The following is a 13,937-nucleotide window of genomic DNA, read 5'->3' as shown; positions in this document are numbered from 1 at the left end:
AGTTTAGGTTGGATATTAGGAAAAGTTCTTTCCCCAGAGGGTGGTGGGGCACTGCCCAGGCTCCCCAGTGAATGGGTCATGGCTCCAAGGGGCCAGAGCTCCAGGTGGGTTCGGGCAGCGCTCCCAGGCACAGGGTGAGGTTGGTGGGGTGTCTGGGCAGGACCAAGGTTTGGACTTGATGATCCCTCTGGGTCCCTTCCAACTTGAGATATTCTGTGATTCTGTGACTCTATGAAAAATCTATGCAACAAAATCTGAAGTCCACGACGTGGCTTTGAATCTTGCCAGATCTAATAAAGGCCAGGGTAAGAGTTTTGCAGCTGCAATATGAGTCTTTATCCTGGTCTTCAAATCAAAGAAAACTGATGCCTGAGCAGGACTTGAAGTAAGAACAACTTCTGTTAACAATCACCTGTTTTGTAAGTGTTTGTGCTGGGCAACTGCCTGGTTTCATATAAAAACAGCCACTGAGGAAGAAAGCTTGGGATGTTCTCCCCAGTATGTTCCACTGTAAACAAATATATCTGAGACTGGAAATTCTCTGTGACACCTGGGGTAAGAGTTGAAGTATTTCTCCATCCTTCACATGGTTCTGTTTATTGGGATGTTCGGTGCACACATACAGTTCAGTTTAATAGGGGCTGTTGAGAGAAGCAAAAAAGGAAGAACTCAAGACCTTTCTTGCCCTCAAAATTTTAATTTATTTAAAAATAACACTAGTGTTACTGCTTCTGAGGATTTTTTCATGCGATACAACTGATCTAAAAATTGAATTAAGCCGTGGTAAGAAGCAGTCCGTGACTAATGAGGAAAAGACCTTAGAGGAATATGACAGAGGGAATCGGGCTGACACGGAGGTGCCCAAAGTTCTGAATGTCTCAGCTGCCTCGAGCACAGGATAATGCTCAGGTAATCCCTGTGTGGATCTCAGCAGGTGATTGATTCAGATTAATTTTTTTCCCTAAACTGTTTCCTCCTGTTATAAACATAAACACAAGACTGACAAGGAGAAATCTGACTTATGTCTGTATTATTAATTGCAGATTGTAGAAGGAAGGAGCAGCGTGTGTCCAAGCTGCTAATTAGGAATAATTACCCCATGAGGTTCTGTAAGTGTCCCTAGTACAAACAAACATGAATCCCACTAACATCCCTTCCCACTGAAGAAGAAATTAAACTCTGGAAGGAGATGCCATGTCTGTACTCCCTGGGCATTCCCTGAACTGTTTTGACCAAGAAGAAAACAGTTTAAGGGCTGTGTGCACAAATTCCAGTATGTCCCAGACCTAGAGGTGCTCAGGAATTTTAACAATCATGAAGCAAAGGGAAGAGTGGGAAGGGAGATCAAAGCAGGGAGGCACCCAGAAGGTGCAGGGTAGAGTCCTTGTCCTGCTGAAGACTCTCCGAAATCCAAGTCTGTGGTGCACTGGTATAAACCTGCCTGAAGAATAGGGATTGCTGCAGAACATTGCATCGTTCTGGGGCTCACCACAGTGTCATGAAGAAGCATGACCTTTGTTAGAATAAAGGAGGAAGCAAAATGGCAACAGCATTACCTGGTACCTGAAGCTGAGGCAGGATGGCAGGAGTGGCCAAGAGCTGCTGCAGTGGCTTTTCAGCTCACAGCAACTTTCCTTGGCACTCAGTGATGAGGGTTCTCCTCTCCCTCCAGTGCTGTTTTCACCTCTCCTTGAGCACAGATTAAATCTGCTCTCCAAGAGGTTTTTCCTCTATACAACGACAAACATACCTGTAGGCTTAAATATAGAAAGCTCTGAGGTTGGGAAGTTCTGTGACTTGACAAGATCATGCAGTCTGGATAAACTGGTCTTTCCCTCCTCTTGCTGCCTGTGTCTCCTCTCTCAGCAGTAGCTGCCCTGCCAGTGGGCAGAGTGATCCTTGGACAGTTGAGCACGTCAAGACTGTCTTCCAAGAGGCTCCAAGAGCCCTCTATTCTCAGTGATGTTAATTGGAGTTAAGGATGCTCCCTGCCTTGCAGGAACACTCAGCACAGTTGTATTACAAAGCTGCCAATCCAGACATGTCCTTGAGCTGTGGAGAGAAATGAGATAGACATAACTAGAATTTATCCCACTGCCCTACAGTTAACAGCATTTATGTCATCTATCAAGAGAATTTAATATTCTATGTTTTTTTAATATAAAGAATTTAATGTTGTACATCTTCAATTAAAAGAATTTAAAACTCTGTCACATCTTGTCACCTTCTGGCCACGATCCTTTAGATGCAGACCAGAAAGTCAGCTGTGTCCTGGCCTGCATCCAAAGGAGCAAGGCCAGAAGCAAGGGGATTCTCTCAGACTGCCCAGGAGTACTGAATCCAGTTCTGGTGCCCCCAATATAAGAGGAACATGGAAATGTTGGAGAAAGTGCAGGGGAGGGACATGGATTTGATAAAGGGCCTGGAGCATCTTCCCTATGGGGACAGCCTGGGAGAGCTGGGGTTGTTCAGCTGGAGAAGAGAAGGTTGTTTGGAGACCCCACAGCACCTTTCAGGATCTGCAGGGGCCTCCAGGAAAGCTGGAGAGGGACTCTGCATCAGAAACTGGATGACAGGACAAGGAGGAATGGGTTCCCTTTGAGGAGGGGAAGTTTAGGCTTGATTTATGGAAGAAATTCTACCTTGTGAGGGTTGGCAGAAGTTGCCCAGAGAAGCTGTGGCTGCCCCTGGATCCCTGGAAGCATCCAAAGCCAAGCTGGAGAGGGCTTGGAATAACCTGGGACAGTAGAAGGTGGGCAGGGGGTGGAATTGAATGGACTTTAAGGTCCCTTCAAATCCAAACCAGTGTAGGATTCTGAAACAATAAATATGTGGCAAGAATGGGATGTAACTGTTACAGAGAATCCTGTTCTTTCATCTCTCAGAGACAAACATGGAAACAGATATATCAACTCTGCAAAATCCCAGCAGTTCCGAGCTGAGCTCTGGTTAATGTTTGGCTATGCATGGAATGTCAGTGGGGCAGAAGGGAGTAGATTCACAGTGCTGTATTTCATCAGGCTGCCATGACTTTCTCAAAAATCTAAAGACTGGCAATGTATTCTCTGTACATATTTTTTCAATACACTGACATTTACAAAAAACACAAAAACACAAAAGAACACAAAAAACACAAAAGAGGGAACAGAAAGTTAAAACTTTTTTTCTCATAACAAAAAAATGGTGGAAATATGAAAATAAATAATTTTGCTCTGCATTTTGAAAAAGTGATGTAGTCACAGCACAAATTGAGAATGATACTAGAAGGCAGCAACTAGAGTTTGTGAGTGGGCAGTAATTTCCAATACAGATTCAAGATGAGGTCTGCAAACAACAAAAATGGCCAAAGAACTCCAGAGGTTATTCATGTCATTCTTCAGTGACTCTCAGAAGACAAGTATAAAATTAATCCTGCTGTAGCATCAGGCACTTGAAGAGACTTCCCAGGGGATTACTGCTCTAAAGACTTGACATCTATCCCAGACCTTGAGCACAATCAGATTTTGAAAAAGTCTAACAGTTCCCTTTTTGAAAATTAGTTCTGGCATCTTATTATGGCAGATAATAAGATCTAAACATCACAGTATGATGGCTAGCAGAGCCTGCAAGCAGTCTGAAATATCTCATGCAGGTTTTACTGATCTCACCCCATTTTACACTGGGGGCTCACAGGGTGAGCTTGGTGCCAGCATAAATTCTCTCAAGGAGAAGGACCACAGGGCTGTCACAGGGAGGAGGTTTACTTGGGGTGGAAGTTTGGATTTTCTGCAGGGAGACAAGAGCAGATAGAAAAACAAAAGGAAAGACCCAAAACCAAAGAGAAAACTCACATTTCCTTTCTTCTGCTTCAACAAAAGGATCTGCCACAAAACTTCTGTTATTATAAACTGGATTTTCATTTGAAAAACTTTCCAGTAAGTCTGTTCTGATAGCACAAGAAAGGCATGAATATAGCTAGAAAATAGATAATGACTGTGTAAGAAAACCAAGTGCAACAAAGAGAAAATTTCTGCTTGCTCTTATGGCAACTTCTACCCACCAATCTGCTGTGGATGAGATGCACCTATGTCCCAAGAGGGCATCAAGCTGGTGGTCTACAGTTAAATAAGAAATTCAGTTCTCCATCTGGGTTTTGTGCTTCTGCCACAGAATTTTTCCCAACAGAACGCCAGTACAAAAAAATAAGCTTCAAAATGGTGCACTGATGATTTTTAAGGCTCCAGAGTAAGAAAGATACAGAGTCCCTGACGCAGAGCAGCATCAGCTGTTTGTAACACAGAATTAGCTGTAAAAGTCTGCACCCCACATCTGCACGTTGGTCACTGTCTGTTTAAATATTTCATGATGTGTGCAATTAAGTTCTTTCCTCCCTGTTGACTCTGTGACTTTAGAAATCCAAAGTACTTATCTTGACCCATGTTCTGCGCTTGTTTTCACATTGCGTTTGCACACTGACAATGAATCAAAACAATTTCTTTTGTATTTATGACCAGATTCACTTTGGGGAGCTGAGAGCTGCCATATTTGGTGTGCAAAAACTGCTGTCTGGCATGTTTGGAAACAAAAGCCTGTGTTATTGAGACTTAAAAAGAGGATGCAAAATAGATTTATAATTATTGTAATTAGAATAAAAGCATGATTGCACTGAACTTAAATCCTGGTCCAAATTTCATACACATGCACAAACCATCTAAACAGAAATTAACTTCATAATTAATATTGGATCATTCCTATTACAAAAAGGCACTATTAATTATTGATGATAGTTGTGCTTTTCCCGAGCCGTTTCCATCTTTTCCCCTCCAGTTCATGGAGTGCTGGGGGTAATTCAGCATGTACAAATAAATCACTCAGAGGTGCGTAAGTTACTTTACTCCATGCTCCTGCAGGAGGACCTGCTCCTGGATGTTCTTATCAAGCAGATTATAGAGGGGCATTTGTTTGCACAAGCAGAGCTAGAATATTCTCTTTAGAGTTCAGCTTCCTCCTTTCATCCCACCCACCACCAGACACTTCCTGACATTTCTCCTGCAGGCAGAGCAAGGCAACTGCCTTTTTTTTTTTCCTTTTTCAACGGCTGCTCCTTCGGTTATCTGTGGGTGGTGGGGGAAGGGGATGTTATCTCAACAGCAAACACAGCCAGAGCAAGTCTGGGAATGAGGGGGAGTTTCAGGATGGAAATAGGCCCCTGCCAGCCCTCGTGCGTCTGTGTCTCTATGACTAAGCGTTCGCTTTTTAAAACCTGGCTTTTCTCTTTCCTTGATCCTTGTTGTTTCCAAGTCTCCTGTTCCCCTTTGTCGTGGCAGCTCCTGACATCACCAGCTCCAGGGAAACGCAAATCCCACCCAGCACGTGGAGGGATAAAGCCAGAGCAGCTCCTGAGCTGGGACACAAACCCACGTCCTCACTGTCCCTGGGTCTCCCCTGTCTGCACAGGGCTCAAGAGGAGACACCACTGCAATTGTTTTTACACTGAAATATTCCCTGTATTTTCTTACAGCATTACAGTCCTGCCTCAAAAGAGTTTGCAGTATGCAAGCACCTAAAATTAAGAGGTCTCCACAGTTTTGTCCATCTCTGGGACAGAAAAGGCCACTTGCTGCTCATCTCCACATCCCTTCTCAGTCCATGACAAGGACAAAGGAGTGCATAAGCACCAAATGGTTTAGTGGTGAATATGGTGGTGGTGGTGTGTTGATGGTTGGATTTGGTGATCTTAGAGGTCTTTTCCAACATAACAATTTCATGATTCTTTGTGGCTACAACATCTGCATCAGCCATGTTTTCCTGAGCCCATCTCCCAAAGCTGTCCTGTTTGGATTCTCACTGGAAAGGAAACAAGATTATTTGTTGTTATTAATTTGTGTTTGGCCTGAAATGCACAGCAGGGCTGTCCCACCTGCAGCTGGAATTCTCTGGAGAGACCCCACACTGGAGCAGAGGCAGGAGTGCTGAGCCTCAGCCCATAGGGCTGGCAGGTTTGCAGGAGTGCCCAGCCCCACTCCATACAGCTAGCAGGTTTTCTGGGTGATCTATATTCAGCTGTGCATGCCTGTGGGGATGTGCAAAGATCATTCATCCAGTTCACTGAACTGCAGCCTGCCTGTGGAGGGGGTTTCATGGTTCCTTTTTAAATGTCACTGGTTTAAAGAGGAATAGTCTCACACAGGATTGTGCAGCAGATTGGAATATGGACACTCCAGGGGTGAATTAAAAAGCAATTAAAAAACAATACTGTGCAACAATCTTATCTTTTCCCTACCTTATCCAGGCATTTATCTTGGTCTGTTCTGCTGGAGTCACCACCACATTATCTACTTTTAGCCACATTTGTGCACAGACAGTTCATGTAGAATCACAGAATCATGGAATGGTTTGGGTTCAAAGGGACCTTAAAGATCATCTTTTTTCAAGCCCTGCTATGGGCAGGGACACCTTCCACTATCCCAGGCTGCTCCAAGCCCCATCCAACCTGGCCTTGGACACTTGCAGGGATGGGGCAGCCACAGCTCATCTGGGTAACCTGTGCCAGGGCCACTTGTGACCACATAGGGCCCCCTGTTCCCTCCTGCCAAATATCCCACCTAACCCTGTCCTCTGGCAATGACCCTTTTTGTCCTGTCACTCTAGGCCCTTGGAAACAGTCTCTCTCCATCTTTGCTGTTGTCCCCTTCAGGCACTGGAAGGCCACAGTCAGGTCTTCCCAAAGCTGGGCCAACAACACCCAAGAGTCAAGAGCCCAAACAAGCTGAAGAATGTCCAGCTCTGGTTCCAACACCCTTCAGAGAATGGGCTCGGATATCTCAGACCACACCAGGGTTGATCTAGCTTTAAATGGTGGTTCTCACTGTCACTTCTTCATCTGTCCATTGTAGTATCAGCCTCAGCAAACCTGCAGCAGGCAGAGATTTCAACAGCTTGTGGCTGATCTATGACTTATTGTAGTGACAGAATTCTCACAGAATATTTCATACAGTGATCTGAAAGCATTTTCTGTTGGATGTTGAAAGTTCAGATATTTCCATCACACCCTGGTTTACTTAGGAGAATCATGCAATGACACAAAGATGTCTGTTCCCAATAAAATGCTTAAACAAGTTCATTTTATACCATGCTTTGGAAATCTACAACGTAGCTCCAAGATGTTACAGTAGTTTTGTTGAGTCTTGTGATGCCAGTGGAGTTCTCCTGGTATTTGAGGTTATCCTGAATGGCTGAACATTTGGCACTGGGATGACACAAAAACTGAGGTTTAGTCAACACAAAAACACGCACAGTTTCTAAACTCCAGCCTGAAAACATGAAGGCAGCTTTGGCAAAGCCTCAGAAACCAGAGGGTAAAAAGAAAAAGCAAGTTTATTTTATTAAATATCTTCATTCTTAAACCAAACTCAAAATTTTAAGGTCTTCCTCCTACTTGAATTTCTCAGCATTTTAATTATGTTAATATTTATTTTTTATTATATTTATTATGTAATCATTTTATTTCTCTATTTTCTGTCTTCCTAGAAAATCCCAGTGAGAAATCCATGCATTTTCAGCTGGTCCACACACATAGAGCACACCTGTGCTGTAACCCACATGCTTTTAGGACACGTGTGTGTTCACAGTGGACTTTTGTGCACAACATCTGGGGAGCCCTGACATGTGCAGCCCTATATTGAGACTGTATTAGAATTTCCAACTCCTAAACAAATTAAATATAAATCCCTATTAAATTTTTATTGTCATTGTATTTTGTCCCCATTAAAAAATGATTAAAATATTAATTCTTTTAATTTGTAGCTATCTAAAGATAAAATTATTTTTTTAAATCACTATAAAATTTCACATCAGGCTCACAGTTCAAATATTACGTCTTTTACCATTAAAAAAAAACAAAATTCTTTGAGAAATTTCACAAAACAACTCATCAATTAGATTTTTTTTTTAGCTTTCAGGATAAGGATTATTTTAATTTAGACTTGAGGGTGAGGATTATTGTATTAATTATTAAATTATCACATTAATTATCTCTCTGTCCTTGGAATTCCATGATTTCTAAGACAGACCTGACAGGATTTCCTAAATGAAGCCAAATATTCTGTATCCAGCATTTCAGGCCAGCTGAAGGACAGTGTTTCACTGTGACTGATCAATTCAGTCACCACTGAAATGCAGCTGCAGCTCAGCACCAGCCTGTAATTGTGCAAATCAGATAAACTGGGAAGTGGAGATTTCCTTTAAGACCAAGTTTTAATTAGCAGATAGATTATTTAATTATCAAAGAGACAGGAATGCATTGTTCTTATCAACTTCTGGTGCTGGCAATGTCTGACATTGCTCACAATAAAAAACCTCCATAATCTGTATCTCACACGTGGTTTCAAAGGTTTTCTTAATAAGCCATCAGTGTTCATTGGCTACATGTTACATAGTTCTCTTTTAATTAGTGTTCTGCCTTTTACTGGTTAACGATTCTCTTGCTTCTCATACTAATTAGTGCCATGCTCAATGTTTCTCTTCTTTTGGGTTTCTTGGGTCAGTGGTCCATAAGTTGGCAGTTGTGATATCCCCCTGCCAGAATTACCCTTCACCCAGATGGAGTTGATTCAGCACCGTTGCCAGGTTGGGTTTATTAGTTCATTCCTCATCTTGGCAGTTCTGCCAGATGTCTTTGTGGCCCATCAATTGTGCATTTCCTGTGTCCACCATCATTGGCACATCCTTCTCCCCAGGTTTTAACTCCCTCGAGGTCTGAGCTCATGAAGTATGTCCAGGACTAAACCTTAACAAGGCAACTCTACCAACAATAACTTGTTTTTCTAACACCTGGACATTACTTAGAGCTTGTGAGCTGCTATTTGTTCCACTGATTAAACCTCCCTTCTTGTTGATGAGGCTTGAAAGCACGCACACATCGAACATCACAGAACACCCTTAAGGAAATGTTTACATATTCCACATTTTGCAACAGTATCAACAAACGTTAAAGTCAGTGAAGAAAAATCACTTAATTCAAAACGAATTAATTCACGAATGACGCAGCAGAGGTACAAGAGGCTGAACAGGTGAGGTGGGGGCCGTGAGGGCGGTGCTGTGGCCTGGCTGGGCCCTCACCGCGGCGTCGCCTGAGGAGCCAAGAGACCACGGACCACCTGCCGCCACCCGGACAGCCCCGGCAGCCACGCCGCGAGGTCACTGCCCCCGCGTGGCCGCTGGAAGCGCCGTGACGGTGACGGAACTCCGGGGCCGATGCCGCCGTGGGATCCGGAGCGTCCCCCCCCCCGCCCCGGGGCACCCCCGACGCCGCGGCCCCGCTGAGTCCCCGCCGCGCGCCTGCGCAGGCGCGCGCAGGCGCGCGGCGCATGCGCGGAGCGGCCCCGCGCTGGGCTGGTCGGGGCAGCTCCTGGTGCAGCGGGCGCGGGCTGGCGGGTCCGAGCCCCCCCCCCCCGCCGCTCTCGGGGGACCGCCGGGCCCCCCTCAGCCCCTCCCGCCGCTCCACGGAGCCCCACGGAGCCCCCGCCCCACAGAGAGCGGGGGAGCGTGCGAGGGACTGACCCCCGGCCCCTCGCCCCGGGCTGGGGCAGCTGGGGGGGGCGCAACATGGCGGAGGCCAAGGAGGAGGGGCCCGGCCCCCGCAGCAGGGTGAGTGGGGGGCGCGGGGGGCGCGGGCGGGGGCGGGATGCGGCGGGCGAGGCGCGGCCCCGCCGGGGGTCCCGGGGGCACCGAGCCACACGAGCTGCCCTGCCCCAGGCCGGCAGCGCTGCCCCTCCGGCCTCGGAGCCCTTCAGCTTCCTCTCCCCCAGGGCAGTGTCCAAGCATCATCGCCACGAGCGTCTTGGCATCACTTAAATAATAAACTTGCAGCTAACCAGGAGCTGTCGTCACCGTCTGTCTCCTTGTTTAAAGCAGGATGTCCTTGCTGCTCCTCTTAATTTCAGTTGTCCATGTCAGGCCAGAGTGAGTCAAGATGGCAGCACCATCCAATTCTTGGGTGCTCAGGCTGTAGCCATTGAGTGACTTCTGTTAGCCATGCCCCTTCCAGGACTTGGCTGTAAACCCTTGTGCTAGTACCTTTAGCCATGAACATCCCAGCTCTTGGTCTTTCACAACCTGGGTCATCATTGTCACCTCTTGGTCTGTAAGCACACTGTCCATTCTCATCTATTCAGTATCATAGAATCATTAAGGTAGGAAAACACCTCCAAGATGATCAAGTCCAACTTTACTTGAAGAATTACTTCATCTCTTAAACCAGTGGAAGGTTCTTTGTGGCCAACAGTTTGTAGTTTTGAAGGAACCATAGGTGAATGTTTTAAGCAGTGCTAAAAATAATCTTGCCATGACTCCAGTCCTCTTTCCTGCACATGTTTGGTTGAAAGTTTTTTGCCAGGAAAACGGTATTTGTTCTTTCATGGAAGAGTCCATAGCCCACTATAAGACTGAGCTGTCCAGTTCCATTTTCCCAAGAAGCTTTGCCATTCTACAGCCTTGGGAAAGAGGAGCACAGGCTCAAGTTGTCTGTTGGTGCATGTGAGACAAGTTTAACTGCTGAATTTGTATCAGGGAACTTGAAACTTGTGATTACAGTGAAACTAATTGTTGATGAACATTGAAACTAATTGTTACCAAACAGAACATGACCTCCCAGGGTCTCACTGGGTGAGTTGTGTAGATGTCTGACTGTTTTGCTGTTAGGGAATGAAAATTATCTGTGAATTTCTTAGACCCGTGTCTTTCAAACACAGGCTCCAGGAGTTTTATGGAATTGCTCACAGAAAGTACATAAACATGCAGGTCTTTGGGGGAATCAAATATTATCTAGCTGCAAGAAGTGTGAGGGGAAATGGCTGCATGTAGGACAGTAACTTGAGAAATCTTGAATTAAGCTTCATTGCCAGTGATTGAAATGTTAGTGGACATAAGGAAACACTTTTACACTATGAGGACGGTCAAGTGTTGGAGCAGGTTGCTCAGAGGTCATGCAGTCTATCCTGGTGTCTCTGGTTTCTTCATGCTCACTGCCTTGACATGCTCCGTTTATCTGTAGAGTTACTTGGTGTCACCTGAAGAAAAAGAGAATGTTGCCTTTTTTCTTCTCAAGCCTGTCAGTTACCCACCAAGGAATAACAAATATCCGGTCAATATAATCTTTATTGGTCTCAGGAAAAACAATTTCTCTCTCTGTTGGCTAATTATTCCCTGGGTGCCAAGTCTGGAAGTCTCCATCAGTTATTGCTTCATGTGTCCCTTTAGCTTATGGAAAGCTTCTTGTCCTGTTAGCATTGACAACATTCTCTAGTCTTGCTGAAGCTGAGGACTTCAGTAAAATTTAGAAATGATCCAGGAAAGTGGTGTTGTCCTGGGCAGGTTAAGTTAGGAGAGGAAACACAACTTGTCCGTGAGGCATCATCCCAAAGCTGTTTTTGTGCCAAGATGTTCTTGAAGAGCATGGGGAGAAGTGAATCCTGAGCTGCTGCAAAGGCTGATGGAGCTTGTGAGGAGTGAGATTAGCAAACTGTAAATCCAGCACACAGAGATCTCCCAATAATTAATAAGGTCATGGAAGACCTGCATATCCCCGTGCTCTTTCCCACAGTGGCTCAGTTCCCATTATACAGGAGGTCATGGGTTTGCATTCTTCCAAGTCTTGTGCCTAAGGCATAACAAGCATTTCTTATAAAAATTATTTTCCTTTGTGTGGAGAAAATAAAGACTAATTTAATGATTTTTTCAGACAGGAGCTTAGCAGTTGGTGGTGTTTTCAGAATTGTTCTTTTCAGTATTAGAATCTCTGCAATTATTCCAGAAGCACATACACTGAAAATGGCATGTTGCAAATCTCATGGATAAGCAGTCACCATCTTTTAACTCAATCCATGAATGAGCAGCAAACTAAAGAATAAAGTTTTTGCCTGTCTAAGACTGACAGAAGTTTATCTAATTTGATTTTTAATAGGTTTTGGTAAGTTTTTATGGCTAAATTGTTTTAGAGCAGGTTAATTTGTGCCCTAAAACAAACTGTTGTATATGCTAAGAAAACATTTACTACATAAGATCAATATTAACTTGAAAAATATCTGCTAGTATGTTTTTTTATGTAGTTTATAAAAATACTTATGGCAATTCAATTTTAATTTTTGTACAGGATCATTGTTTTAAACAGTTAATTGTTTTGACTAGAATGTTTATTTATTTACAACAGTTGTCTATGACCCCTTGGACTAGACAAGACAGTTTGGGCTGTACTGAAATTTGACACTTGGGCTGATGGAAATTAATGTGATATGAACAGGTGAACACTTGTGTGTCCACATCAATAAAACAGGTGTTTGCAAAAGATTTTTAATTTTGCATGACTGTAATTAAAAATTGAAGGAGATCATCTCCTTTAGGAAGTTTTTTTGCCGAATTGCTCCAGAATGATACAAAGATGATGAAAATATTTCTCTGCCAAGGCTTGTGCACCTCTCAAAGGATGTTTTAGTGTCATAATCTTTGAATTCTCTTTCCAAAAATGAGCATAATGTATCCCAGGCATTTAGATTAAGACTTTTCACATTGTGTAAAATACAGAAAGTTAAGTCAGCTCTTTGTGCGCATTTCAAGGCCTTTTGCATCTTTAGGATTCTGAAATTTAATTCTGAAATCACTCACAATGTTCTTGAAGTGGTTATCTGAACTCTTCTCTCATTAGGGGTTGGAACTGGATGATCTTTAAGGTCCTTTCCAACCCAAACCATCCTGATTCTACAACTGATGACTCTTGTCATCAATTGTATCCCATCATTCCTTCCAGAATGCCTTTCCCTAAGTCTTATACAAAGTTTTCTCTCAGGAACTTCAAGATTTTCTGTCAATGACTGACTCAGTTCAGGTGATTTCCATCATCCATTCCATGAGTGTGGTAACAGCCTAAGAGCTCTTGGACCTCACATGTGCTTGTAACACTTGTTCTCTGGGATCCTCTAAACTATTTAAAAGGTTTCTGCAGCAGAGAATATTTAATTGAGGACATGTCAGCAGAACTGGGGGTGCTTGCAGTGTCCATCCTCATAGCCTGTGTTTTGCCTCTAGTGCCATTCTCTTTTCCTCTGGAAGTGCTCCTCAGAAATTCCAAGCGAAATAAAAAGCTTAAGAGATCATAACTTGCTTTACCAAGCTGATCCAAAAATTAGGTCACGTGTCTATGCTTTCTGTAAATGCTGATTGAAGAATTATGGTAATGTATTTAATTTTGGTTACCATATTTTCTACTGCTTTAGATAAATTTGTTTAATTTTAAAAGCATCTGGAAGTATTATAGGGGTTACCTCTACATTAGATAGTCTTAAAGTGTGCTGTGTCTAATGCCTTAGAATTTTTTAGTAAAAAGAGTGTGATGACCAATTGTTGTCATAACCAAAGTTTAATACATGGGTGGCAAACCCAGGACTTTAATTCTACATTTAGTCCTTTTCCCTTTTGATAGCTGGTCCACAGTCCCAGGGCAGGATAAACTGCTGCCAGAATTCCTTAATTTCTTTTGGAAAGAGAGGAAACCTGAATCATTAGCCTAATAAACTAATGCTTAGTTGTCTAAATTTAGGTGAGAAGAACTTGAAACAGAATTAGCACAACTATACAGAGCAATTCCCACAGGAGACATTTTGAAGTACTTCCTTTTTTATTATTATTATTTTAATAACTTATTTGTGTACTTCTGCAAATCTTGATATTTCTTAGAAGAGTTGAAAGTACATGAAAATATTTCATCTTTAAATGGTGCTGTTTGCTGAGAAAGCTTTATGAAGTACAGTTAATGCAGGCTATTAACAGGATTTTATTGTGTTTAATTCTGGAAAAGGCAAAAAGGAAGCCAGAGTTAGGAAGGTACTTTGAAGAATGAAGTAGATATTTTGTCTAAGGGCAGAAATACTGAAATAGAATTGGATGTACATCCAGGGTCTCCCATT

At 43.4% G+C, this 13,937-nt stretch overlaps 1 protein-coding gene across 6 annotated transcripts in view; it reads left to right on the top strand.

Annotated features, from left to right (window-relative positions):
- The first annotated feature begins 9,523 nt into the window (after window positions 1–9,523).
- The window catches only part of LOC102105881 (zinc finger MYM-type protein 4), a 42,569-nt gene continuing 38,155 nt past the window's right edge, over window positions 9,524–13,937 (top strand). For all 6 annotated transcript variants that reach the window (XM_014258524.2, XM_014258523.2, XM_014258522.2 and 3 more), the window contains exon 1: window positions 9,524–9,627. In XM_014258524.2, the coding sequence (XP_014113999.1) occupies window positions 9,586–9,627 (42 nt within the window). In that variant the 5' untranslated portion in view covers window positions 9,524–9,585. The remainder of the gene's footprint in view (window positions 9,628–13,937) is intronic.

The sequence above is a fragment of the Pseudopodoces humilis genome, chromosome 27, assembly GCF_049639895.1.
Source record: "Pseudopodoces humilis isolate 2021_Gansu_Grassland_sample_001 chromosome 27, ASM4963989v1, whole genome shotgun sequence".
NCBI lineage: Eukaryota > Metazoa > Chordata > Aves > Passeriformes > Paridae > Pseudopodoces > Pseudopodoces humilis.
Note: the sequence above shows the minus strand (reverse complement) of the source record. Positions and strands in the feature narration are given on the sequence as shown.